The sequence below is a fragment of the Fistularia commersonii genome, chromosome 12 (assembly GCF_037954325.1).
Source record: "Fistularia commersonii isolate RoL2024-O1a breed Wild chromosome 12, RoL_Fcom_v1.0, whole genome shotgun sequence".
NCBI lineage: Eukaryota > Metazoa > Chordata > Actinopteri > Syngnathiformes > Fistulariidae > Fistularia > Fistularia commersonii.
Window position 1 is genome coordinate 6,441,628 of NC_141295.1, and position 26,150 is coordinate 6,467,777.

The following is a 26,150-nucleotide window of genomic DNA, read 5'->3' on the forward strand; positions in this document are numbered from 1 at the left end:
AGGCAAACAGTTTATAATCCGAATTTCTGAGAGTGATGAGTCTTCTGTTTTCAATAAGACGAGGGTCTTTACCGGGTTTTGGGATGGACAACATGACCCCGTGTCTCCATGCTGTCAAAAGTGAATGTTTCAAAGATTTCCAAGAAAACCTGATAGAGAGGCTCCCTTATATCCCCCCGGAAGTGTCTGTAGAAGTCTCCTGTGAGACCATCTGGACCCGGAGCTTGGCTGGGAGATAGTCGACCCACTGCAGTGTCGAGTTCAGCAATAGTCAGATGCTTATCACAGGTTTGCTTGTTTATTTTGGGGATATATTGAGCAATATCTGTTAGAAAGGAGTCACAATCCTTTCTGGAGTTGGAACTGTAAAGGTGGCTCTAGAACTTAAAGGATTTCGGAGGCTATCACTGTCTCATCTGTAATGTCCTTGTCATTAATCCCAAGCGACTTGAGGCTATTTTTCTCCTGTCTTGATTTTGCTGTGGATCCAACAAATGCACCACGAGCTCCATGAGTATACATGTTATCTCATCCAAGCTAGGTTTCTTACAATAACTATGTCTCGTTCTCTTTTGCATCTTTTTTCATTTTTTTAATGAACGAGATAGAATCCTGGCAAATTTTATATTGGAGGAACTTCCACTGTGTGACTGGAGATGCGAGTTCTTCAGAGGACTCCCTTTTTATTTAACTAAAGATTGAATCTTTCAACGATATTCAGCGTTTTTCAGCAAATTTGAATTGAATTTCCAGAACTTGTTTGAAAAAGTTCTTGTTTTGGATGCAATAACTAGATAAATAACACAATGGTCTGATAGCGGAGCTGCCAACATTCTGGAGCTCATTTTATAGCTCAGCAGACGGTTTGATATTAACCAGTGGTCAATTCTGGATTTTAGAACCAGATTAGGATGGCTTGAAGGGTAGTTAGAAGGATATCTATCCAAAAATTCATCCTGGACCAGATTGAAACCTCCGTCGATCATCATACTGTCAGTTGGGTGACATCTTCGCCTTCCTTTGGTTTCTTTTTTAAATCTGCTGGAGGTTTCATAGGTGATGTTTGAGTGTTTTAGTGCCTCTAACGTTAGTTTCCATGTCTTTTATATTCAAATGTTATACACTATATTCAAATATTCAAATCTTTGTACTTTTTAAGACCTTACAACACTTTATAGCCTTGACTTTGACACTTTATGGTTTTATTTGTATTTCTTATTCTCCCTCCTTCCAACTATTATTTGTTATTGTTATGTTTTGCTTGAAACTCTGGCACAACAATTTCCTTCGGGATAAATAAAGTTGTTCTTATTCTTCTGGAATATAATAATAATAACGAGAGGGGGCTTTAGCTTTAGTATTAGCGGTAGCTTTGCTAGTAGCTTTGTTCATGTTCGTAATCTAAAGCCGTTGGAGAAATTGGATCTTACTTGCTAAGGTCCCGCAGTATGCGATCTGTTTTTATATACTCAACGACAGTCCTTTAATTAAAACTTTAGTCCAAGCTGGATTCTACCTCAGACTTCTGCTAGACGGAGTTATGACCGAACATCTGTCCGCTCCGCCATCTTGACCCCTCTTTCGAGCAGTAGATGTTGGTTAAAAAAAAAGTATGACGCCACTTCCGGGACGAATGATTACGTCACATCCGAAAGCACATCCACAATAACATCCTTCAAAATAAAAGCACCGCTAAACGACAGCACGAGAAAAGACCTTTAAACGTATTATTCATTTTTGTTCGATCGCCTTCTGCATCTCGTATATATCCAGACATTATTATCGATTATAATCGATGTATCTATACCATCTCTCCGGGTTATCTGCTGCAGCTGGTTCTTAATTGGCCTTTGATAAAAAGAAGAAAGTCTCAAGAGTTTAAGAGTTTTGTTGTGTCCGATGGTCAAACTCGTTCTGAGCTTTCAAAATAAAATCCAAGGACGCTCCGGACCGGCGGTGCTTCCGTTCATCCGCCGCCGCCAGGAGGCGACAGCGCTCCGGCGCGGCTTCTGAACCGGAAGCTCTTTCCGTGCTGCGTACCGCCACCGGAAGTCAGCGTCTCTCGCCGCCGCCGTGTCGCGGAGATGCAGCGCGGCTGGACGCGTCTGGGGCCGCGGGCGTGGAGCGCCTTCGTCCACAAGCGGGTCAAGGTGACGCTGACGGCGGGAGGCGGGGAGGAGACGCACGGCTGGCTGCTGACCGTCGACCCGGTGTCCGCCAGGTGACCGGAACCGCCTTTCACAGTAAAACGCGTCCGGAGTCGACACTTCCGGTGAATGTTGACCGGAAACGGGCGCCGCACGCGCCTCCGTGTCAGGCGGTTCTGGGATGCTGGAGCTTCTCCAGATCTTCTCCAGATCTTCTCCCGTCTTTCCCAAATCTGAATGTGTTCACTTTCAGCGAGACTCCAGAACCTGTAGGAACATCTCAACCCTTCACTGGGAGTCCAAGTGTTTGTTGTCTCTCTCACGGTGAAGTTCCTGCTCTGCAGTCCACAGTGCACTGGGACGTGCGCTTTGTGGTTCCGGAGAGCCTGGCGGTCTGACCCGGTCTGTGTCCGTCCCCCTTCCAGCCTGGTCCTGGTCACCTTCGGCGCGGCGGGCGGAGCCGGCGTGCAGGTGGTGATGGGCCACGCGGTGCAGGCGGTGGAGGTGGAGGCCGAGGCCGACCCGGAGACGCTGGAGCGCCTGAGGACCCTCTTCCTGTCTTCTCCGGCCCAAGAACCGGACCCGGAGCGGCGGCGGCGGCGACGCTCGGCCGTGCGGCGCTGGCTGGAGAAGAACCTGGTCCCCGTGGAGGAGGACGGAGAAGACCTCCTGGTGGCGGGGGGGGCGCTGACCCTCACGCCGCCCTACGGGCCGGACGACTGCCTCTCCGCTAATCAGATGGTCCTGGACCGGGTCCGCAGCCTCCTGGGCCGGGAGAAGGTCCGGGACCAGGAGGCCTCGCTTCCTGACGGCGCGGCAGAAGAACCTGAATAAAGCGTCGTCCGCACCACCTTCTACTCTGACGTGTTTGTCCTGCGGTCACGTGTTCAGGTTATAAACACGCCTCGGTGTGGCCTTCTGCAGGCTGTGGGTCAGGAGGCAGACCTTCAGGAGGTCCTCCTCGCCCAGAAGGTCCTCCTCACCCAGAAGGTCCTCCTCGCCCAGAAGGTCCTCCTCGCCCAGAAGGTCCTCCTCGCCCAGGTTCCCCCTCGTCGGCCGTCGCGAGCGCAGTAAAGCTCAGTGAAGCTCAGTAACCAGACTCGGGGTAGAAACACGTTTATTCCCTTGTGTGTTAAAGTGTTAAAGGCATGTCGTCGTCACGGTTACATGTCGATGGACAAACACCAGCTCTCAGAACCGGCGCGGGTCCGATAAAGTACCTCTTTGGTTCCGGTACCTGAAGGCTTCAGTCTGAGAACTACATTACCCAGGAGGCTCCGAGACACATTCGGTTCGCAGTAAGACACGTCCGCTCGGTCGGCGGCGAGTTCGGAGTCCGGCGTCCCGCCGGCGTCCCGCCGGGCCGTGGCGTCGGCTCGGGCGGCTGCTCACAGCGCGGGGGGCGTGTCCAGCAGGGCGGCGTGGCTCAGGGACTCCCTCTTGTAGGTCTTGGGGGGGAGCTTGGGGACGCCGTGGCGCGGCGGGACGGGGGGGCCGTCCAGGGGCAGCAGGGGCAGGGGGGGCGACGGGAGGGGCATCTTCCTGGACGCCGGCGACGGGCTCGGGGCGGCGGCGGGCGGGGGCGAGGACGAGGCGACGGCGGCGGCGGCGGGGGCCGGGCCGACCGCCGAGGACGAGGAGCCGGGGGGGAAGAAGGCCTGGGGGGGCAGGTCGCAGCGAGGCCGGCCCTGCGGGGGCGGCAGCAGGTGCAGCGGCGAGCTGAGCGGCTCCCGCGGCGGCAGCGACGGCGGGCTGTCCGGGGGCGACGACGACGACAGGGACGAGGAGTAGCGCGGGGGGAGGAGCTTGCAGGTGGGCTGGCGAGGAGGGACGGCGGGGGGGCTGTCCAGCTGGGACGCCATCTGAGGACCACAACACGCCGTTACCGTGCACCGACCCGCTGGGGGTCCCGCGGCGTCCGGACCTTACCTTGGACGGCGAAGACTCGGCCGGCGCGGACTCGGGCCGGCGGCGGGGGGGCACCGGCGGCGGGACCGGGACCTCCTCTGAACCACGGCCGAAGCTCATCATGGACGACACCGAAGACGACCCTGAGGGGACGGGACACCGTCAGCGCGGGGGAACCCCGAGGAACCCCGACCCGGGACCGCGGCGCCGCCCGCGGCCCCGGGGACGCGACATACAGTGCTGATGGTTTCTATGGAGATGAGCCGTTCCTATGGAAACACGGAAACACGATGTGAAGGCGAGCGGCCGGTCGGCCGGATGAGGTCGTTCCAGCGGCGAGGCAACGGGGTGGCGATGGGACAAGATGGCGGCCGGGGTCACACCGACCCAATGGCGTGTGGGGTCGCACGGACGACGCGGCGGCCGTGGTCACGCCGACCGAACGGCGTCCGGAGCGGCACGGACAATATGGCGGCCAAAGTCACACGAACAACGTGGCGGCCGAGGTCATGCTAACAAGATGGCGGGCGGGTCATACTAACGTGGGCCGTGCGGGAGCGACACCATGGCAAAGATACCGTCGCAGGCTGTAGGAGGAGAGGACACGGTGAGGACACACAAGGCTAACAGCTAGGCTAACACTTTCCTTCAGACGAGGCTTTCCCACTGCTTCCGGTGTTTGGGCTGCGCTAAGCTAGCACTTTTCAAGACCGGTTTCAAGTTTGTTTGATAAGCTAGGCTAAGTTTCCCCGCCGCTAAGCTGCGCTCGTAATTTAGACCTGCTTCCTGTTTCGTGAAGCTCAGCTAACATTTTCCCCGTTTCCGGCGTTTGCGCTAACAAAGCTAACCGTTTTTGTCTGTTCAAGCCTTTGCGCTAAGCTACGCTAACAGTCGATCCGGGCGTCTTTTCTCCAGTTTCCGTCCGAGCGCTCCTTCGGGCGGCGGTTCTCCGCGAACACGTCCGCTAACCGCGCGGAGCGGCGTGCGGCGTGCTAGCGTCCCGGCGGGCGTGTCTTACTGGAGTGGAAGGGGCTGCTGGGCCCCTGCGGCGAGTCGAACACGCTGCCCACGTCGGTGGAGCTGGAGGCCGCGGAGGCGGGGGGCGGAGTCAGGGGCGTGCGTGGAGAGTTGGGGGCGGAGACGGCGCCGCCCTCCGCCTCGCTGTCGGGGATGCGGCTGTAGCTGATCTTGCGCGGCTCGTTCTGCAGCGGCGTGGGATGGCGCATGGTGCCCGGGCGCGAGGACGTGGGACGGATCCCGGGGGACTTCAGCGGGTACGAGTACTTCTTCCCCTGCGGACAGGAAGGCGCCCGATCAGACGGCGCGGACGCTCGCACGGGACCTTCCGGGCGGCGCCACTCACGAAGCGCGGCAGCGAGCGGGCGTTCCGGGGCTCGATCAGCAGCGAGCTGTTGAAGAGGTGGTCGGCGAAGTCCTTCTCCGACATGTCCTCCATGGGGTTCAGGTTCTCAAAGAACTTCTGCGCAGGAGCAGCAGAGACGGCGGTCAGATGGGCGGGCGGGCGGCGTGCGGCGGCGGCGGCGGCGAGGACTCACCCGGATGTCGTTCTCCACCCTCAGGCAGTACGGCTGGTTCTGGTACTGCTGGATCTCGCCCGTGATCTCCGCCACCTTCCTCCTCTTGCTGAAGTTGATCAGGTCCTTCCCGTGGCGCCGCAGCGTGTCGGGGTTCCCCTCCTCCGTCTTCAGGATGTTGGTCAGGTAGATCCCTGGAGGAGACACGCACCGTCAGCCCGCTTCGGCGCCGCCGCCGCCGCCGCCGCCGCCGCCGCCGCCCGGGTCGTACCAAAGAAGGGAACGCAGGGGGGGTTGATGGAGCGCAGCTTGGCCAGGTACTTCTTGTAGTGGTCCTCGCTCAGCTCGTGGGCCTCCTCCAGGATCCTCCTCTGGCGGCTGGGGATTTGCTGCGGACGAGAACACGGACGTGAGTCCGCGGCTCCGGCGCCCGGCGAGACCTTCCTCCGGCGCCGCCCACCTCGAAGGTGTGGTCCAGCCTGTAGACCGGCGACGAGTTCATGGCGCTGACCACCTCCAGGACGCCGTTGAAGTTGTTGAGCTCCTGAAAGACCTGCAGGATCTCGATGATCCGGGACACCACGGAGACCCGCTCCTCCAGGTTCTCCGTCTCCACGATGCACCTGCGGGAGCAGACGGCGGGTCAGAACCCCGGCCTCGCCGGCCCGGCGGCACCCGCGGCGAGCGGCGAGCGGCGAGCGGCTCCTACTTCTCGAACCACAGCGTGAGGTTGGTGGTGTGGCGGATCATCCTCAGCAGGTTGGGCGAGTGGATCTCCTTGTCCTCCTTGGTCCAGACGCTCCCCACCAGCTCCGACGGCTGCACCGCCCTGGGGAACCAGCGCCGAGGTCAGAGGCGGGCGGGCGGGCGGGCGGGCGAGCGGCGGGCGGGGACGCCGCGGCCGGCGCCGCTCACCTGTACAGGTCCGACTCGATGAGCGTGAGCTGGCGGGCGATCTCGATGGGGTGGAGGGTCATGAGGTCGAAGTTCTCGGCGTTCCCGGGCTTGCAGATGTGCCACTCCACCGGCGGCGGAGAGTTCTGGAAGGTGATGCTGTGACTCGGGGCGAACACCTGCACCTGCTTCTTCCTCTGGATGATCTTGGTGATGGACTCCACCCACTTCCTCATGGCCTTGCCTGGCACACACACACACACACACACACACAGGTGGGTGGGGGTTCTTCTCCAGCGGCGCTGGGTCTGCAGCTCGGCGAACCTCTGACGGAGGCGATGAACTCCTCCAGGCGCCGCAGGAGGTGTGCGTCCCTCTCGAAGTCGTAGAAGTGGTGCTCCACCCAGTGGCGGCAGACGTTCAGGACCCTGCAGGAGCACAGGTGTCAGCGTCAGGGTGGAGGTCCGGGTCCGGGTCCGGGTCCGGGTCCTACCTGAGCTGCACCGGCTGCACGAACTCCTTGCGGAAGCGTTTGAGTTCGGCGCTGAGCGGCTGCTCGCCGCCCTCCAGCTGGTCGGCCTCGCTGGGCCGCGGCTCGGGGATCTCGAACCTGCAGGTCAGAGGTCAGAGGTCAGAGGGCGGCGCCGACGCCTCGGAAGACACGGTCGCCGGCGTGGGAGAACCTCTCGATCAGCAGGTCCAGGAGCTCCTGAGGTTTACAGAACGATCTGTAGGTCGTCAGGAAAGTTCGGACAAAGTTGGGATCTGATGAAGAAGCAGAGGGAAGGTCAGTGGGGGACGGCGCCATGACATCATCATCACCTTGCTGACATCACCCTCACCTGGGTGACATCACCTTGGTGACATCAACCCCACCTTGATGACATCACCATCATCTGGGTGACATCACCTCGATGACGTCACCCTAACCTGGATGACATCACCCTCATCTGGGTGACATCACCCTCACCTGAGACATCACCTTCAATACATCACCCTCACCTCGGTGACATCACCTGGGTGACATCACCCTCTCCTGAGTGACATCACCTCGATGACATCACCCACTCCTGAGTGACATCACCTCGATGACATCACCCTCACCTCGATGACATCACCTTGGTGACATCACCTGGGTGACATCACCTCGATGACATCACCCTCACCTCGATGAATCACCTCACCTTGCTGACATCACCCTCACCTTGCTGACATCACCTTGCTGACATCATCCTCACCTTGGTGACATCACCCTCACCTTGCTGACATCACTTTGCTGACATCACCTTGATGACATCACCTTGATGACATTATCCTCACCTTGGTGACATCATCCTCACCTTGCTGACATCACCTGGATGACATCACCTGGGTGTCATCACCTTGCTTACATCACCTTGCTGACATCACCCTCACCTTGCTGACATCACCTTGGTGACATCACCCTCACCTTGCTGACATCACCTGGGTGACATCATCTTGCTGACATCACCTTGATGACATCACCTGGGTGACATCATCCTCACCTTGCTGACATCAACTTGCTGACATCACCTCGATGACATCACCTCACCTTGCTGACATCACCCTCACCTTGCTGTCATCATCTTACTGACATCACCTTGCTGACATCACCTTGGTGACATCACCCTCACCTTGCTGACATCACCTTGCTGACATCACCTGGATGACATCACCTTGCTGACATCATCCTCACCATGGTGACATCACCCTCACCTTGCTGACATCACTTTGCTGACATCACCTTGATGACATCACCTGGGTGACATCATCCTCACCTTGCTGACATCACCTTGCTGACATCCCCTTGCTGACATCACCTTGGTGACATCACCCTCACCTTGCTGACATCACCTGGGTGACATCATCTTGCTGACATCACCTTGATGACATCACTTGGGTGACATCATCCTCACCTTGCTGACATCAACTTGCTGACATCACCTTGCTGACATCACCTTGGTGACATCACCCTCACCTTGCTGACATCCCCTTGCTGACATCACCTGGATGACATCACCTTGGTGACATCATCCTCACCTTGCCGACATCACCTTGCTGACATCACCTCGATGACATCACCCTCACCTTGCTGACATCACCTTGGTGACATTAACTTGGTGACGTCACCTTGCTGACATCCCCTTGCTGACATCACCTCGATGACATCACCTCGATGACATCACCTCGATGACATCACCCTCACCTTGCTGACATCACCTTGGTGACATTAACTTGGTGACGTCCCCTTGCTGACATCACCTGGGTGACATCACCTTGCTGACATCACCATGATGACATCACCTGGGTGACATCATCCTCACCTTGCTGACATCACCTTGCTGACATCACCTGGATGACATCACCTTGCTGACATCACCTTGGTGACATCATCCTCACCTTGCCGACATCACCTTGCTGACATCACCTCGATGACATCACCCTCACCTTGCTGACATCACCTTGGTGACATTAACTTGGTGACGTCACCTTGCTGACATCACCTTGCTGACATCACCTTGATGACATCACCTCGATGACATCACCTCGATGACATCACCCTCACCTTGCTGACATCACCTTGGTGACATTAACTTGGTGACGTCACCTTGCTGACATCCCCTTGCTGACATCCCCTTGCTGACATCACCTTGATGACATCACCTGGGTGACATCACCTTGATGACATCCCCTTGCTGACATCCCCTTGCTGACATCACCTTGATGACATCACCTGGGTGACATCACCTTGATGACATCACCTGGGTGACATCCCCTTGATGACATCACCTTGATGACATCACCTGGGTGACAGCCCCCCAGCTCCTCACCTGCGTACATGTGGAAGGTCAGCCTCTCGATCAGCTTGAGGACGGTCCCGGCCTTGACCACGGGGATGCCGGACTTGGACTGCACGTTCTCCTCGAAGACCACGTTCTCGGCCGAGTCGGGCTGGGCGAAGCGGTAGACGTCGGCGCAGGGCAGCCTCATCTGCTCCTCCTTCTCCTCCTGCATCATGGCCGTGTCCAGCATGCGCTCCAGCGTGCTGCGGTACTGCAGCGAGATCAGCGCCGCCATCCAGCCGTTCTTCTCCTCGGCGGACTTGGCGGCGAACACCACGCTGTTGCCGTCCTTCAGGATGATCTCGAAGGCGTGCCGGTACTCGCCCTCCTTGTCGTCCTTGTCGTTGATCTGCACCTTGCGCATGAAGAACTTCTCCTTGAGCCGGTACTCGGCGGCCGAGCCGGCGCCGGGCAGCCGCGGCGGCCCGTGGTTGGACTTGCAGCAGATCATCAGGCCGTCGAACAGGAAGATGTGGCGCTCGTGTTTGGCGCCCACGCGGGTCAGGGTTCCCTCCATGATGAACTCGTTGCAGCACTGGCCGATGTCCTTCCCCTCCCAGCCGTCGATGTTCTTCTGGATCTCGTTCATCTTCTTGATGGCCAGGTGCTTCCCCTTCATCTGGTGGCTGTAGAAGCGGCACGCCGACTCGCTGCGGACGACAAGGAGAAGAGTGAGGCGCCGGGCCGTGGCCGAGAAACACCTCGGCGGCGGCGGCGACGGCGACGGCGACGGCGACGGCGACGGGTCGCGCGGCTTCCCATCAGACCCTCCGCGTCCTGTCTGCGGCGAGCGGTTCCGGCTCCTGCGCGGGACAAAGGCTCTGCGACGCTCTTCACAGGAAGTGAGGTCACGGCGAGGCCTCGGACCTTCGGACCTCGAGGACCCCGCGCCGACGGCCCGGCGTCAGAAGGTTTCGCATCCTCACAAAATGGCCGCCCGCATCCCGTCCGGACGACTGCTAGCGTAGCGTCTCCGACATCGGCGCCGCGAGACAGGAACCCGCACGCTCACAACGCGGCCGCCATAACCATCGCGGCACGAAGGATCCCGAGGCTCACGCCGCGCCGCCCATTCCCACTGGCGACCCGTCGCCTAAACGCAGCGCCGCCGCCACGCCGGCGCAGGCAGAACCTTGCCTCAGGTCAGGGGGACGGCTCCTCACAACATGGCGACCTTTGACCTCCAGCCCCTAAATCCGGTCTAAAACGGGCCGTTTAGCTTCGTCCTCGCTAATTAGCCGCTAATACGGGCAGGATTTCTTCCTCGGGTGGTCGCAGTCGGTGAGGTCGGCTCATTTAGTCTCAAACAGCCCTGCTCCGGCTTCTCAGAGCTCCTCAGAGCTCCTCAGAGACGGCTTCCGGCGCGTCGCTCCGTCCTGAGGGGCGTCTCCATCCTCCGGGTCAAAGGTCAGTCGGTCGGCGAGGAGCGGAGGCGGAGCCCGGTCTCGGGGTCGGTGCGGAACGGAGCCGTTAGGATCCGCCCCGCCGCGGGAGGCCGTCGGATGGAATCCCAGCTTTAGCTTCGGTTAGGGTTAGGGTTAGCTAACCCGATCCTGACTTTCTTCTGGATCCCGACCTCTGCCGGGTCCGAGGGGGTTCGGAGCTTCAGTCCTCCGACGGGCTCATTGTTTCCCCCGTCCTTGGCGTTCCGTGGGCTTCCTCTTCCCGGCGGGTCGGCCCGGGCCTCCTCGAGGACCTCCTCCCGCCTCGGAGCTCCAGGCCAGCGGGACCAGAGACGCCCGGCCGCCAGCAGATCGCTAAGCAGTTTACAGAATAAACCTCCCAAGTATGAAGCTGTTTCACAATCACACATACGTCACACACGCGTCACACACACACACACACACACACACACACACACACACACACACACACACACACACACACACACACACACACACACACACACACTCTGGCAGACACACACAGACAGACACACAGACACACACACACCCGGGGTGGGGGCACCTACGTCCTCATGTCCAGCTGTCAGAGGGTGTCTTCTGGTGGGTGAGGTTCATGCTGGTGTGAGAGGCAGTGTGAGCAGCAGCTTTCCTCTACGTGAAGAACAATAAGCTGCTGCCCCTCCCAGAGCCCCCCCCCACCACACACACACACACACACACACACACACACACACACACACACACACACACACACACACACCGACCCCACCGACCCCACCAACCCCCCCACCTGCTCTATTTTGGTCCAGGGGAAGCAGAGGATGGGAGGAGTCCTGGGAGGACCTACAACTCTGACTCTTTGTTCTACTGCTGCACACACACACACACACACAGACTGAAACAAAAACACACACATACATATACACACAGTCACACTCATATACACACACTAACAGACTGACACACACACTCATATACACACATATACTGGCAGACAGATTGATACAAACACAGACAAACATACACACACTCAATACTCCTATACACACACTAACAGACTGACACACACACACACATACTGGCACAGGGTGACACACACACACACATACACTCACACTTGTATACTCACATACTGACACAACCACAGACACACACTCACACAAATACTGACAGACAGACAGACAGACAGACAGACAGACACACACACACACACACACACACACACACACACACACACACTGTATTGTTGGTAATCTCAATTGGACTACCAACCAAACAGGCAAGACACTGACAGGTTGGGGGAGGTGCAGGTGTGAGGTGGTCTGGGTGCAGGTGGTCTGGTGCAGGTGGTCTGGTGCAGGTGTGAGGTGGTCTGGGTGCAGGTGTGAGATGGTCTGGGTGCAGGTGTGAGATGGTCTGGGTGCAGGTGTGAGGTGGTCTGGGTGCAGGTGTGAGATGGTCTGGGTGCAGGTGTGAGATGGTCTGGGTGCAGGTGTGAGGTGGTCTGGTGAAGGTGCAGGTGGTCTGGGTGTAGATGGTCTGGGTGCAGGTGCAGGTGGTCCTGGTGCAGGTCTGGACACCCACCTGAGCCTCCTCTTGGCCAGGCTGCGGGAGCAGATCCTCTCCATGCTGCTCTGCAGGTTGAGCAGAGCGGTGATGGCCTGCTTCAGACACTCCTTGTCCTCCTCGTCCTCGCTCTTCTCCTCCAGTTGCTGCAGAGACACGGGGATCGGTGGTCATGTGGACCGACCAGAACCCGGTTCTTCTGAGCCCGGGATCAGGACCCACCGACCCCCACCGCCAATAATCTGCCCAACATGACTGAGGGATTTAGAGATTTAGAGTCGGGACAAAGGAGCTTAGAGCTGCCGAAGGTCTCCGTCCAGTCCTGGTCCCGCCGGACCTTCGCTCGCGTCTCGAGGAGGGAAAGCCCGGAAACATCTGAGCGGGAGAGGCCACCGAGCTTCGCTTCCGGAGGAGCGGGGCCTCCGCCGTCCTGGCCGCGGGACCTTCGGGCGAGAGCCCGGAGCGGGTCAGAAGGTCCGGGTCCCCGGACGGTCTCACCTTGAGGATCTCGAAGAGGTGCAGGCAGTGGTAGACCGGCGTCAGCAGCAGTCTGGGCAGAACGTACTGGACGGCCTCCTTGAAGCCTTCACAGATGGACTGGAGAAGACACGAGGTCAGACGTCCCGGCGAAACCTTCCCGGTCGGACGCGTCCGAAGGCGTCGAGGATCTCCGACCGGGACGTCCTGGTGTCTGACGGGTCTGCTGGAGGTGAGAAGGACCTACCTGGAGGTGGAAGGCGGCTCCAGGCTTGGAGACCTGGCTCAGGAAGTGTTCGTGGAAGCCGGAGCGAAGGATGTCCTGGGCGTAGGTCTCGTAGGGGTCAAAGGCCAACTCCTGTCAACCAGGAGACACCAAACGCACCTGAGTCTCACACACACACACACACACACACACACACACACACACACACACACACACACACAATCGGACGGACACGGACCTCAGCCAGGTCCTCGAAGCAGCTGCCCACGAGAGGATGTGGACTTCCCTCGTCCGTCATCTCCACCGTGTCCTCAATCAGCCCGAGGAGCTTCACCGTCACCTCGTGGATGTCCACGATGCGGCTGAAGATGCTGTCGACGTCCTGGGCGGAGGAACGCGTGTTGGGACAAAGGGACGGACCTTCGGCGAGGTCTTCGGCGAGGTCTACGTACGTGCTGGGAGAAGAGCATGGCGTTGGAGTTGAAGGGCTCCCTGAACACCTTGATGAGAAGGTTGAGCTGCCGCAGGTACTGACGGCCGTCCGACATGAAGGTCCGCACCAGCTCGTAGTAGGTCTGCTCGTCGCCGGTGGACGGCTCCTCGTCCATCAGCGGGAAGCCGCTGATGTCCTCCTCGTCCTGGTGGAACATGTCCATCAGCACCTGGAGGTAGAGCGCAGCGTCACCAGACCTCCTCCGCGTTCCCGGCTCGCGAGGTGAAGACGGAGAAGGTGAAGATGCCCTCAGAAGACCCCGGAGGAGGTCCGGGTCAGCCGAGGAGATACCTTGTCGGCACACATGGCGACGGTGATGTCCTGCTGGGAGATCTCGTAGTGCCGGATGTTCCGGACGTAGTTCCCCGCCAGCTTCAGGATGTCGGCCGAGATGTACTCCAGCACGGCCACCATGTAGACCGACACCTGGTGGTCGATCTTGTATCCCAGGACTTCCTGCGAGGCGTCACAGGAGACGGGCTGAGAGAGAGCAGGACCAGGAGACCACAGGGACGGAGATGATGACGGTGGCGGACCTTCAGCAGCGGGTGGATCTTGTCCACGGGCAGAGCCAGCGGGTTCCTCCTCTTCCTCTTCTCGATGGCCGCTTGAGCGTCGGCAATGGCCCACTTGTCGATGGGGTGAGGGAAGCTCTTCTGCACGCGCTCCTGAAAGACACAGCAGGTGGTCTGGACCTGCTCAGGGTGGACCTGCTCAGGGTGGACCTGCTCAGGGTGGACCTCTCAGGACGCATCCCAGGAGCACCGAATGAAAGATCTCAACGGTCCAATCGGCGAGCTGGGTTTCAGGTCAGAAGGTAAAACGTAAAGATCTCGGGAACAAGAGGAAACAGCAGGGGGTTCTGATGGCACCACGTCTCCAGGTTCCAAAAGAACCTGTCCCACCTGGTGGGAGGAGACCTCTGCTCCTGAGGTCCAACTGAACCCTTCTTGACTGCCTCAGGACCACCTGGTGCTGCTGAGATGGTCTGGTGACGTTGAAGAGGAGCAGAGGCAAAGCAAACCTCGGTATGATCCCACAGCGGACCCCCATTCCACCTGATCAATACCCCAATCAGTGTGTGTGTGTGTGTGTGTGTGTGTTACCTCCACATCCTGCACACTGCGAGGCTGAGCTTGACACAACATGCTGAGCAGGAGAAGGATCAGCTCCTCAATGTACTGCAGCGCATCCTGCTGGGAGCCCAGGTTCGGGTGGACCTGGCTCAGTACCTGACACACACACACACACACACACACACACACACACACACACACACACACACACACACACACACACACTGTCAGACTGCGGGAGCTCCTGGTATCTTCATCTGAGGAGCTGCTGCTGCCACCTAGCGGACAGCAGCAGCAGCTACAGCTGAGCATCAACACTGGTTTGGGGTCCAAACAAGAAGAGGAAGAAGAGGAGCAGGAAGATGAAGATGAAGAAGAAGAAGAAGAAGGTTAAAGAAGAGGAGGATGAAGAAGGATGGAGAAGAAGAAGAGGGATCCGTTCAGCTGTTCCATGCATGTGTTTACATCGGTGACATCATCATTTTCCTCTCATCTTCTGACCCAATAATCAGCAGGACTTGGAGACAAGACCTCACGCGTCTTTATGTGTGTGTGTGTGTGTGTGTGCCGTCTATGTATTCATGTGTGTGTGTCCTCCATGAGGTTGTTGTGTTTTGACACAGGAGTGTTTATCCAAAAACAAGCCATCTCGTTGCAGGTGCCTCTCCCGATGACATCACACAGGGGCTGCTGTCTGATTGGTCGGGCGTCTGTGATGTCAGAGGTCAAAGGTTGAGTCCTATCTCCTCCGCTACCGCTCCGGATGTTACTGATTAACGAGGGACTATCGATCGCGTATCGATCCTGGCAAAGAAGCCGTGACGACGAGCGGGGAGTTCTTCTCAGGTAGTTCTGGTCACGTGACCCGGCGCCGCCTCCCGCTGTCGGAGCAGAGAACAACAGGCCCGGACGGACCGGCGTTCTGCCGGGTCGGTTCCCTGGCGGGACCTTCGCCGCGGGAGCTCCCTGACCCCGGGGGCCGACCCGGCATCCTGAGAAGCCCTGCCGGGGCACAGGTGCTCCCGCAGCCGGATCAGAAGGTCGGGATGGACCTAGGAGTCGGGTCCCTGTCCGTCCGCGGCCGGAACAAGAAGAACCGGGCCGGACCGTCTCCGCAGACCCCGGCCTTGGGGGTGAAGCGACCCCGGGACCTCCTGGGGGCCCCTCTGCTCCCAGACAGCGGGTCCGGTGTGTTCCCACCTGGACCTTAGGCCGAACCCCCTTCCCTGTCACCACCGCAGCCTCCCCTCCCCTCCCCTCCCACCTCCCGGCCCCTGGCCCGCAGCCCGCCCGGGGAGGCCCCCGCCGACCGCCGGCCTCCGGGTGTCGGTGCGCGGTTACCTTTTCCAGGGAGGGAACCAGCAGGCCCCGCCATTTGGGAGCGTTCTCCTCGTTGAAGAAGTCGTACTGCAGCTGGGCCGCCTGCATGGCTGCGGCTGCCGCGGCACGGACGCGCACGGTTCCCCGCTTTACATGTACACGAACCCCGCGCTCGGCTGTCCGGGTCCGGCGGGGCGGGAGAGGCGGAGAGCGGGGGTAGGCCGGTCCTCCACAACAGCCGCCGTCACTGCGACCATCCTCGGCCAGATGTTGCGCAGCTAACCGCTAGCTCAGCCGCTAGCGGCTAACCGATGGGTGTGTTTGCGTTCAGCGGGCTGCCGCTAGCATGGTGGCCGCTCCGCGCTCCATACCGGCGGGACCGTCGCTGCTGAGCTGGCCGCTGTAGCGCCGTTAGCCTGTTAGCGGGTAGCCTGCTGGGCTAGCGCTAGCCGCGGTTAGCAGCCCGCGGGGGGATCCATCGGCGGCGACGGCGGCGCGGCTCGGCTCGGCTCGGCGGGCTGACAGGGAACCGGAGGCCGGCCACGGTTCGCCCCTGCGCGCCGGGTTACGGGTGGGATTCGACGGGGCTCCTCGGTCCGCTCCGCCGCCGGCTGTCGAACCGGGAACGGCGCGTTAACCTCCGGGTCCGTCGGCGGCTCCGTGTCGCGCCGCGTCCCGCCGCTCCGGCTCCCTCCCCCCGCAGCCTCTCTGACAGCAGCCCCGTCCTGGCGTCCGGACGGGCGGGTGGTCGCCGGGAAGCCGTCCGGTCCGGGGGAGCGGTGCTCGGTTGTTGTGACTCCGGTGTGCCGTACCGTAGGCTGGAGCGGCTGCGCATGCGCAGAGGGCAGGTCCTGACGTAAATGGGCGGGGCTGCGAGTGGGAGTGCGTGCTTCATGCAGACGGCGCGTGGCACAGTGACGTCCGCTGCCGCCTAGCGGCCGGACGCGGTACTGCACCCAAAACACAGACCCGCTCCTGAACCTGGTCTCAGACCTGGTCTCATACCTGGTCACAAATCTGGTCCCGTACCTCGTACTGAATTTGGTCCCAAACCTGGTCCCATACCTGGTACCAAATCTGGTCCCGTATTCGGCCCCAAATCTGGTCCCGTACTTGGTTCCGAATCTTGTTCCAAATCTGGTCCCAAACCTGGTCACACACTTGGTCCCAAATCTGGTCCCGTACCTCGTATCGAATCTGGTCCCAAATCTGGTCCCATACCTGGTACCTAATCTGTTACCTTACCTCATCCCAGATCTGGTCCCAAACCTCTGGGAGGATCGTCCCTGGACTCGTCGGTGATTGATACGTGCGATCACATGACTTGTTTTACAGGCTGATGGTCCACCTGAGGGTCCAGCTTCAGGAACTAAACACCCAGACCAGGAGGGTCAGAGTCCTGGTGGTGAAAGCTCAGGAAAGATCTCCTTCATGGGCTCCTCAGCCAGCCGAGGGTGCAGACGCCGGCCAGCAGGAGGCAGCAGCAACATCTACCTTCATACACTTCTTTCAAGATCAATATTCATGCTTGCACATCTGATCCTGGACCTTCTGATCTGTTCTTCAATGTCTCCAAGTACCTGAAGTTCTGTCTCAGTACTTGTATGCAGTACCTGAGCGTGTCCTCGCCGCTCCTGTCAGCCCATCATTGGACCGACCTTGGTTCCCCGAGCGGGACCTCGGACATCGGTCCGGTTCTGGTTCCACGTCCCGGACGGTACCATCATCAGGGTTCCAAAGACTTGTGGACCGGGATCAGGGTGAGACCGCTGGCGGAGGCAGCCACGTCGTGAGGATCGTCGGTACTCGACGAGCGTCCTCACAACGTGGCCGCCGTTTGTGACACTCGGCCCGGCAGGGTTCGAGGGAGCGGTACCGACCCGGCCCCTCCTGCATCTGACCAGGGTTCCTCTGAGCACCACCATCTGCTGGAGGTCTGGACACCAAAGAAGACACAGAGCCTGCAGGACTCAGGTGGACTCGGGGGGTAGGAGGGTCCGGGAGACTTTAATGAGGTTCTGCCCACAAACCATGAAGCACCAAACATCAGTCGGTTACACAACATCTGGAAAGTTCAGGGTCGACCCCCGGGAGAACCCGAGATCCACGTCCGGGCCAGAACCGGTCTGGACCGGGTTGAACCCAGCCCGAGACCGGGTTCGGACAGGATACCGATCTGGGTCCAGACGAGGTCCGGTTCAGGTCGGGCCCAATGTTTAAACCACGTGCGGGACCGTCCCCAGGCCAAGTCCGGACCAAGATCAGACTCGGTTTGAACCGGGTCCTGACCGGATCCAGACCTGCTCCAGACCCTTTCCGGATGGGGTCCGAGCCCGGTCGGACCGGGACCGGGACCCGGACCGGGACCCCAACGTACCGACAAGAACGCTGAGACACAAGTTCTGGGTTCCTTTTGACGGCCTGGTTCTGTGCAGCCGCAGATCCAGGAGGTTCTCGTCCAGACATGTACCGGGTCTAGAACCCGCTGCCCCGGAACAGGAAGCACGTTGGACTGGACCGGTTCCCGACCTCTGTGTTGGGCAGCTGGACCTGCAGGTCTGGATCTTTGGGTTCAGGGGAGTGTCGGGTTTCCACAATCAAATGGGGTGTGTGTGTGTGTGTGTGTGTGTGTGTGTGTGTGTGTGTGTGTGTGTGTGTGTGTGTGAGAGGTCCACTGTGGATGGTTCCTATCGATCCGCCGTCGGGTCGATGTGTTTGCATCTGCGTGTGGTTGTCGGGTCGAGTCCCGGAACCTCCCGGGTCCCTGGAGGTCTGACGGAGGCAGAAGATCGGGATCCTTCAAGTCCGCCAGGGTCCGGAGGCTGAGGTCGCTCCTCGCCGTCTCCTCGCCATCTCCTCAGGGTGAGGAGATCCGTCACGGCACCTTCCCATGATGCACCTGTCCTTCACGACGTCCTCCAGGTGAACGGACGAACGAGAAGATACATCACACGAGTAGAAACCTTCACGGTTCCAGGGACCTTCTGCCGAACCCTTTGGCATCGACGCACTTTCTGGAAATCGAACCAGCAACCCAGGAGACCAGTCAGGGATCGTCCACCAAGTCCATGAGGGGGTTCGGGAAGGTTCGTCACATGTGTCCAGGAAGTCCATGGTGTCTGAACAGGAAGTCCATGGTGTCTGAACAGGAAGTCCATGGTGTCTGTACAGGAAGTCAGCTGAATTGACTTGGCGTGTGCAGTGAGGTGTTTGCAGGAGGCTCCAGGCGGCTCTTGGTTGGACAGAAGCTCCGGTGGTCCACGCTGGAAGAGACCCGGGGCCTCCCGAGGGCCTCCTCATCAGGTGGGTCCCGGACCTCCTCCGAGCTTCTGCTGCGCCCTCTTGGCTCTCTGGACTGTGATTGGACCCGCCAGATCACGAGGTCCGATGGACCGTGAGGAGGCGGGGCCGAGGTGCAGGGGCGGAGCCGCCTCCAGGAAGCTGGAGGTCCTTCTTATCTATGTGAACCAGTAGGGGGCGCTGGAGGTTCTGTGGGAGCTCCATCATCCACCGGGGTCAGGAGGTCCTACTTCATCACGTCACCGGGTCGAGTCGTCCAGCCACCGTCGATCAAGTCGGGTTTGACCAGATCACTGAGTCACTGAGTCAGCGGTTCATCGAGTCAGGTTTCAAGTCAGGTTTCATCAGGTCACAATCAGCGGGTCATCAGGTCACCAGGTCACCAGGTCACCAGGTCACCAGGTCACCAGGTCACCAGGTCTGGTCACCAGGTCTCCTCGGTGAGGTCATTGTTCACTCACAATAAATTCAACCAGGACAAACTGCAGGCGGGTTAGGACTTGGACTAGAAAGCATCGTGTGCATGTGTGTGTGTGTGTGTGTCTGTGTGTGTGTGTGTGTGTGTGTGTGTGTGTGTGTGTGCGTTTGTATGTACATGCTTGTGTGTGTTGTCTGTGTGTTTGTATATGTGTGTGTGTGTTGCAGACGGTCCAGTCCAGAGAAACACTACAAGGCAGGAGCAGGCGTGGAGCACCCGCTGTCCGTCAGGCGTGCGAGGGGGCGGGGCTTCAGACGGCGGCCTGGCGGGCCGTCTTGGAGCGCAGCCGCCCGGCCCGCGACAGGAAGGGGAAGGTGGCGTTGAGGCAGCCGGACGCCAGGGTGAGGCCCAGGCTGGCCCACGAGCAGCAGATGGACCAGCCGTAGCCGTGGTCCACGTCCGCCGGCAGGCCGTAGATGAAGGGCGGGTTCCTGGAGAGGTCGTAGGTCACGCTGGCGGCGTAGGTGCACAGGGAGATGGTGCAGAAGATGCCTGAGAACAAACAGCACCACAACATGGAGCATGTGGAGCTGATGACTGCACTCCAGAGTAGGAGGGGAACCAGCAGGCTAACATGAGAACCAGCAGGCTAACATGAGAACCAGCAGGCTAACATGAGAACCAGCAGGCTAACATGAGAACCAGCAGGCTAACATGAAAACCAGCAGGCTAACATGAAAACCAGCAGGCTAACATGAGAACCAGCAGGCTAACATGAGAACCAGCAGGCTAACATAACAACCAACTGGCTAACATAACAACCAACTGGCTAACATGAGAACCAGCAGGCTAACATGAGAACCAGCAGGCTAACATGAGAATCAGCAGCCTAACATGAAAACCAGCAGGCTAACATGAAAACCAGCAGGCTAACATGAGAACCAGCAGGCTAACATGAGAACCAGCAGGCTAACATAACAACCAACTGGCTAACATAACAACCAACTGGCTAACATGAGAACCAACAGGCTAACATGAGAACCAGCAGGCTAACATGAGGACCAACAGGCTAAGATGAAAACCAGCTGGCTAACATGAGAACCAGCAGGCTAACATGAGAACCAACAGGCTAACCTGACAACCAACAGGCTAACAGGAGAACCACGAGGCTCTCCTGTTAGCCTGACAACCAACAGGCTAACATGAGATCCAGCAGGCTAACATGAGAACAACAAGGCTAACATTAGAACCACAAGGCAAAAATGAGAATCGCCAGGCTAACATGACAACCAGCAGGCTAACATGAAAAGCAATAGGGTAACAAGACAACCAAAAGGCTAACCTGACAACCACAAGGCTAACATGAGAACCAACAGGCTGACATGACAACCAACAGGCTAACATGACAACCAACAGCCTAACATGACAACAAACAGTTTAAAATGAGAATCACCAGGCTAACCTGACAACCACAAGGTTAACATGAGGACCAGCAGGCTAATATAAGGACCAGCAGGCAAACATGAAAACCAGCTGGCTAACATGTGAATCAGCAGGCTAACATGAGAACCAACTGGATAACATGACAACCAGCAGGCTAACATGAAAACCAACAGGCTAACCTGACAACCACCAGGCTAACATGAGGACCAGCAAGCTAACATGAGAACCAACAGGCTAACATGAGAACCAGCAGGCTAACATTAGAACCAACAGGGTAACCTGACAACAACCAGGCTAACATGACAACCAGTGGGCTAACACGAAAACCAGCTGGCTAACATGAGATCCAGAAGGCTAATTTCAGAATAACATTAGCTTAACCCGAGAACAACGAGATCAAGCTAACCTAACAACAATGTCAAAGTCTCCTGAGTGCAGTCAAGGTAACTTGAGAACAAGCTCAGCTAAACAACCAGGCTAACCCTCGCACAGCTTTAGGCTAACCTGGGAATAACCTCGGGCTAACATGAGAACAACCAACCTTTTGCCAACCAGGCTAACCTGAGAATGACCAGGCTAAGCTACGTTCAGGCTAGCCTGAGGACAGTGACAGGCTAACGGTGGAACAACATTGAGGTCATCTGAGAATGATGTCAATCTCAGCTGAAAGCAGCATCACGCTAACCTGAGAACCTTGAAGGTCACATCTCCGTCTCAGGATATGAACTCCTCCAGAAATCTGGCTGCTGTTTCCATGGAAACCAGCAGGACTTGGACCTGCTGCAGACACAAAGCCAGTGCTTTGTGTCTGCAGCTCGTGGCCGTCACCAGCAGAGGGGGCCAACGCACCTCTCTCACACACACACACACACACACACACACACACAGGTGTGTTACCTGCCATGAGGAACAACAATCCGGACACGTGTTGCGTCAAACTTTCCTCCCAGAAGAACCCGACCGACGCCACGATGCTGCCGCACAGCAGGACGGCGGCCGCCATGCCCAGGAACCCTGCCGTGATACGCCGCAAGTCTGCACACACACACACACACACACACACACACACACACTGATCACTGCTTGTAGCTGGTTGCCATAGCAACCAGCTCTTGCTCACCCCCCCACTGTCCCTGTTGCATAAAAGTGTCATGCCATGTTTCCACGGTAACGGGCGACAAGCAGCGAGGTTTGCAAAGGAAGTGTTTCATCCCACATTCATGAGACGATGCTTTTGGGTGGGAGGCCGTCCTGCAACCGAGTGTGTGTGTGTGTGTGTGTGTGTGTGTGTCACTCACGCAGCAGGTGCCACTCATCTTGCTGGATGGTTCTCGTCAGGTTCAAGGGGATGTTCCTCAATCTGATTGGCTGAGAGAAGTGATACTTGATTGGCGTGCAGCGCTCAGCGATGCCTGAAAGACACACACACACACACACACACACACACACACACACACACACACACACACACCTGGGTCAACATGCAGCAAACACTAGTAGTTGTGGTTCGGTTTCTATGATTGTAATGCGGTCATGTGACCGGGGTTCCCAAGCCAGCGCCCACGTGCATGATGGGATGCGTGGCGCCACCGTGCAACGGAGGAGGTCAAAGGTCGCGGCTCTAGCATGTGATAATTAAACTCCCCGATGGTACGGATCGATCGCAAATCGATAAAGCCGATGGACTCGTCCCGGCAGCACGGAGGAACCACCGGGGCCTCCGGAAGACCAGCGTGATCATCAGGGGACCTCTGACCTCGGCCGCCCCATCAGGACCATCGGAAGATCCGTCCCCCGCCGAGACATAAGGGTTCGGATTCAAGACGCCCCCCCGTCCCCGGCCCCGGCCCCGTCCCCGGCCCCGGCCCCGGCCCCGGCCCCGGCCCCGGCCCCGGCCCCGGCCCCGGCCCCGCGGCGGCGCTGACCCCGGCCGATGAGCTTGTCGATGTCGGGGTCGAGTCCCTGGAAGTAGCACTTCCTCCAGAGGCCCGAGTGCGTGGAGAAGAGCGGGCGGCCGCACTCGGTCTCCAGGATGCCCATGCCCAGGATGGCGCGCCAGTTCTCCAGCAGCTCCTCCTCCCTGCTGCCCACATGCACCGGCTTCATCAGCGCCACGTCCCGGGGCCGCCCGCCGCCGCCCCCGCCGCCGCCGCCGCCGCCGCCGCCGCCTCCGCCGCCGCCGGTGTCCACCAGCGGCAGGTGGTAGATGGGCATCTCCCGGTTCTTCTGGTCGTTGGAGTCGGAGCCGGCGCGGTCGCAGTTGTCCTTGTGGCGGCGGGTGTCGGTCTGGTACCAGTGGTCGGTGGAGATGGCGGACACCAGCAGCAGCAGCGACAGCACGCTGAGCGCCAGGCTCACCGCCGACACGGTCACCGTGGCCGGCCCGGGCCCGGGCTCCCGGTCGGGGCCCGGGCCGGAGCTACAGCCTGCTTTACTGGGCATCCTCGGCGGCCATGCCCGCGTCCGTCAGCCGCTCCCCTGCGCGCTCCGGAGCGTTGTCATGCCGACTGACGGCCGCAGCGGCGTCAAGGTGACCGCCGGCAGCCAGAGGCAGGACCGGAAGCCGGGACGCGGAGCCTTCAAAATCAAACGTCGTCCACGCGGGGCGGCGACGATGCGTGGGCGGCGTGAGCGGCGTGAGGTGGGAACGCGTGGCGTCACCCGACAGGCGCGAGGCGACGGGGTCGCGGGCCCGCACGCCGCGCCACGAAGCCTGCGGGATGTGCGGGGAGCGAAACGTGGAAGCTTTTATTTTGAAGGATTGACCGGAAGCGCTAGTTTGGCCTCACGACAGGGCGCTTGACGGTGCGGCTGCAGCAGGGTGGGGACGCGCTCTCTCTCTCTCTCTCTCTCTCTCTCTCTCTCTCTCTCTCTCTCTCTCTCTCTCTCTATGTCTCTCTATCTATCCCTCTCCCTCTCTCTCTCGTTCATCTCGTTCATCTCCATATATTGTGCACCTGAGCCTCCTCAGAAGGTCCTCAGGCTGGTAGAAGATCAGGACTCCAACCTGCAGACTAAGACACGCCCCCTTCTCAGAGGCCACGCCCCTTTGTGCCCAAGCACACCAGCCTGCACAGCTCAGCTGTCAATCAAAGCTCAGCTGTCAATCAAAGCTCAGCTGTCAATCACAGGTCAGTTGACCTCCAGCTGGACGACCTTCTCATGAACGTCCTCCCCTCCTGGCGTCCTTGACTCCTGGAACCCTGGCCTGGTTCTCCAGGGTTCTCCGGGGTTCTCCGGGGTTCTCCGGGGTTCTCCGCGGAGAGAAGCCCCGGTGGCAGGGAAAGATGGACGTCTTCCATTAAGTTGATCAATAATTCAGCGGCTTCACTGCTGACGCTTCCTGTAACACGAGCCCCCCCGCCTTCCTCCTCTTCTGTTTCCCCTCAAGGTCAAAGGTCACCCGGACCTTCTGACGGTCACATGATGGTCAACGCGTAAACAAGCACCTGGACGTCCTGCCGTCTCACGACGTCTCAGCGGCTCGTCTCCGCTGAGACAAGATGATCGATAAGGACGCTTTCCCACGATCCTCTGCTGGCTGTGTGTGACCTTCTCACCCGATAAGGAAGTATTGATCCTTGAGGCTCCATCAGGACGTATCGACAGGCAGGACAGGCACCGTGTGTGTGTGTGTGTGTGTGTGTGTGTGTGTGATGAATTATGGTGTTTTCCACCAACAGTCAGGGTGAGTGTGTGTTGTCAGGATGTGGGGGGGCACGATGGAGCCGTGATGTCATAGGCCTGGGGTGATGACATCATCGGTGGACCGCGAGCTCCCCGCAGATGAAGGTCCGATCTGATTGGACGATCCGGAGATGCACCCGAAGCCCAGGGGATTAATGTCCTTATTGATCAGCGCTGACAAGAACTGACTCTGTTTAACCAACACACACACACACACACACACACACACACACACACGCAGAGCAGTGATGCATTAATCGATCCCTGCCGTGTGTGCATGTGTGTGTGCGTGTGTGTGTGTGTCCTTCTCAAGTTCAAATGAACGCCATTACCGGAGAAAGTAAGAACAAACAGCGATGATGTCATCTTCCTGTGAGCGCGCTCAGGACCGACTTACCTGCACACGGCAGGCGTGACTTCCTGTTTCCTCGTCTCTGATTGGCTGCCGCAAGACTCGCCGCTCAGGAGCGGCGTCTCTTCATCCTCATCTTCATCCTCCCCCTCATTAATCAGCAGGGACAGACTGCAGCTGTCAGCAGGCTCCATCTGTGTGTGTGTGTGTGTGTGTGTGTGTGTGTGTGTGTTGAATACTGATCAGCAGGAAACTTGAGAGGAAACATAATGTGATCTGGTTAAGAAAGAGATGACCGAATGTGAAGGACCTGCTGGGTCACCTGACCTGGTGTGTGTGAGTGTGTGTGTGTGTGTGTGTGTGTGTGTGTGTGTGTGTGTGTGTGTGTGGCTCTGGTATCCTGATGAATGAATGAGTGAACGCCGTCCTCCAGGCGACGACCTGCCAATCAAAAGCCGGCGTCTGACAGCGTTGGCAGCCGAGGCCGCGGTCATGCGACCCGTCGGACGCACGGTCGCCACGGGGACGCCAACCTTTCCAGAGGGAATCGGAGGGTTGCTATGGTGATGGTGGGGGTTGCTAGGGCATGGGTTGTGATCGTGCGTGTGTGTGTGTGTGTGTTTCAATCTGCTGCGGTTTCCAATCTGTCACCTCCATATTCCTGGCCGCCTGCTCGGCGTGGCGTGCGGGTGTTTGATCGATCTGCCGATCGATCGGCCGATGGATGGTTTCCATCTGTGACTGAAACTTTCCTGGACGGAGGCAGAAGTTCTTTTGGAGTCCGGCTGCGTCTTTGAAGGCCTCGTTAACCGATCCGCCGCCGCCGGGCAGTAACCTCGCCGCCGCCCACGGCGCCTTCATGTCCTTGTGGTGCTCGTTAGTCCGCACGCCTAACGAGGCCCGCCGGCGTCCACCGACGGGCCTCGTTAGCGCTCGGCGCTGTCCGTGTCGGCGGCGCCGTCCCCCCCGCTGGCCGTGCGAGGCCCCGCCCCCTGCTGGCGGCGAGCGGCGATAACGAGGCGCTTTTAATGAGCGCTT

At 58.8% G+C, this 26,150-nt stretch overlaps 3 protein-coding genes across 7 annotated transcripts; 1 reads left to right on the plus strand and 2 right to left on the minus strand.

Annotated features, from left to right (window-relative positions):
* Positions 1 to 2,020: 2,020 nt before the first annotated feature.
* gemin6 (gem (nuclear organelle) associated protein 6) lies at positions 2,021 to 2,994 on the plus strand. The gene is made up of 2 exons (XM_086156714.1): positions 2,021 to 2,221; positions 2,573 to 2,994. Exons 1-2 carry the CDS (start codon positions 2,085 to 2,087, stop codon positions 2,979 to 2,981), a joined length of 546 nt encoding a protein of 181 aa, XP_086012840.1. The 5' UTR covers positions 2,021 to 2,084; the 3' UTR covers positions 2,982 to 2,994.
* Positions 2,995 to 3,247: 253 nt separating this feature from the next.
* Positions 3,248 to 16,673, minus strand: sos1 (son of sevenless homolog 1 (Drosophila)). 4 transcript variants are annotated; one of them, XM_086156710.1, is made up of 24 exons: positions 15,934 to 16,613; positions 14,623 to 14,748; positions 14,053 to 14,184; positions 13,808 to 13,972; positions 13,476 to 13,685; positions 13,262 to 13,405; positions 13,045 to 13,155; positions 12,819 to 12,917; positions 12,339 to 12,466; positions 9,337 to 9,998; positions 7,168 to 7,249; positions 6,978 to 7,094; positions 6,809 to 6,912; positions 6,506 to 6,728; positions 6,300 to 6,419; positions 6,051 to 6,213; positions 5,862 to 5,979; positions 5,612 to 5,784; positions 5,419 to 5,535; positions 5,074 to 5,347; positions 4,598 to 4,642; positions 4,292 to 4,324; positions 4,077 to 4,198; positions 3,248 to 4,009 (listed from the first exon to the last, which is right to left on the minus strand). In XM_086156710.1, exons 1-24 carry the CDS (start codon positions 16,018 to 16,020, stop codon positions 3,536 to 3,538), a joined length of 4,029 nt encoding a protein of 1,342 aa, XP_086012836.1. In that variant the 5' UTR covers positions 16,021 to 16,613; the 3' UTR covers positions 3,248 to 3,535. The 4 variants fall into 4 exon arrangements, with proteins under 4 accessions (XP_086012836.1, XP_086012838.1, XP_086012837.1 ...); XM_086156712.1 differs by lacking the exon at positions 4,598 to 4,642; XM_086156711.1 differs by lacking the exon at positions 4,292 to 4,324.
* A 1,209-nt stretch (positions 16,674 to 17,882) lies between these two features.
* tmem178a (transmembrane protein 178a) lies at positions 17,883 to 23,575 on the minus strand. 2 transcript variants are annotated; one of them, XM_086156654.1, is made up of 4 exons: positions 22,999 to 23,575; positions 22,372 to 22,485; positions 21,971 to 22,108; positions 17,883 to 20,182 (listed from the first exon to the last, which is right to left on the minus strand). In XM_086156654.1, exons 1-4 carry the CDS (start codon positions 23,513 to 23,515, stop codon positions 19,941 to 19,943), a joined length of 1,011 nt encoding a protein of 336 aa, XP_086012780.1. In that variant the 5' UTR covers positions 23,516 to 23,575; the 3' UTR covers positions 17,883 to 19,940. The 2 variants fall into 2 exon arrangements, with proteins under 2 accessions (XP_086012780.1, XP_086012781.1); XM_086156655.1 differs by lacking the exon at positions 21,971 to 22,108.
* Positions 23,576 to 26,150: the final 2,575 nt, after the last annotated feature.

Excerpts from the sequence above, each read along its gene's own strand:
- gemin6 (XM_086156714.1), top strand. The coding sequence starts at position 2,085 with ATGCAGCGCGGCTGGACGCGTCTGGGGCCGCGGGCGTGGAGCGCCTTC. Across the intron at positions 2,222-2,572 it reads GTCGACCCGGTGTCCGCCAG|CCTGGTCCTGGTCACCTTCG; the intron begins GTGACCGGAACC and ends TCCCCCTTCCAG.
- sos1 (XM_086156710.1), bottom strand. The coding sequence starts at position 16,020 with ATGCAGGCGGCCCAGCTGCAGTACGACTTCTTCAACGAGGAGAACGCT. Across the intron at positions 13,156-13,261 it reads GCTTCGAGGACCTGGCTGAG|GAGTTGGCCTTTGACCCCTA; the intron begins GTCCGTGTCCGT and ends CCTGGTTGACAG. Across the intron at positions 5,536-5,611 it reads GGGTGGAGAACGACATCCGG|AAGTTCTTTGAGAACCTGAA; the intron begins GTGAGTCCTCGC and ends GCTCCTGCGCAG.
- tmem178a (XM_086156654.1), bottom strand. The coding sequence starts at position 23,515 with ATGCCCAGTAAAGCAGGCTGTAGCTCCGGCCCGGGCCCCGACCGGGAG. Across the intron at positions 22,486-22,998 it reads CGACAAGCTCATCGGCCGGG|GCATCGCTGAGCGCTGCACG; the intron begins GTCAGCGCCGCC and ends TGTGTCTTTCAG. Across the intron at positions 22,109-22,371 it reads AGATGAGTGGCACCTGCTGC|ACTTGCGGCGTATCACGGCA; the intron begins GTGAGTGACACA and ends GTGTGTGTGCAG.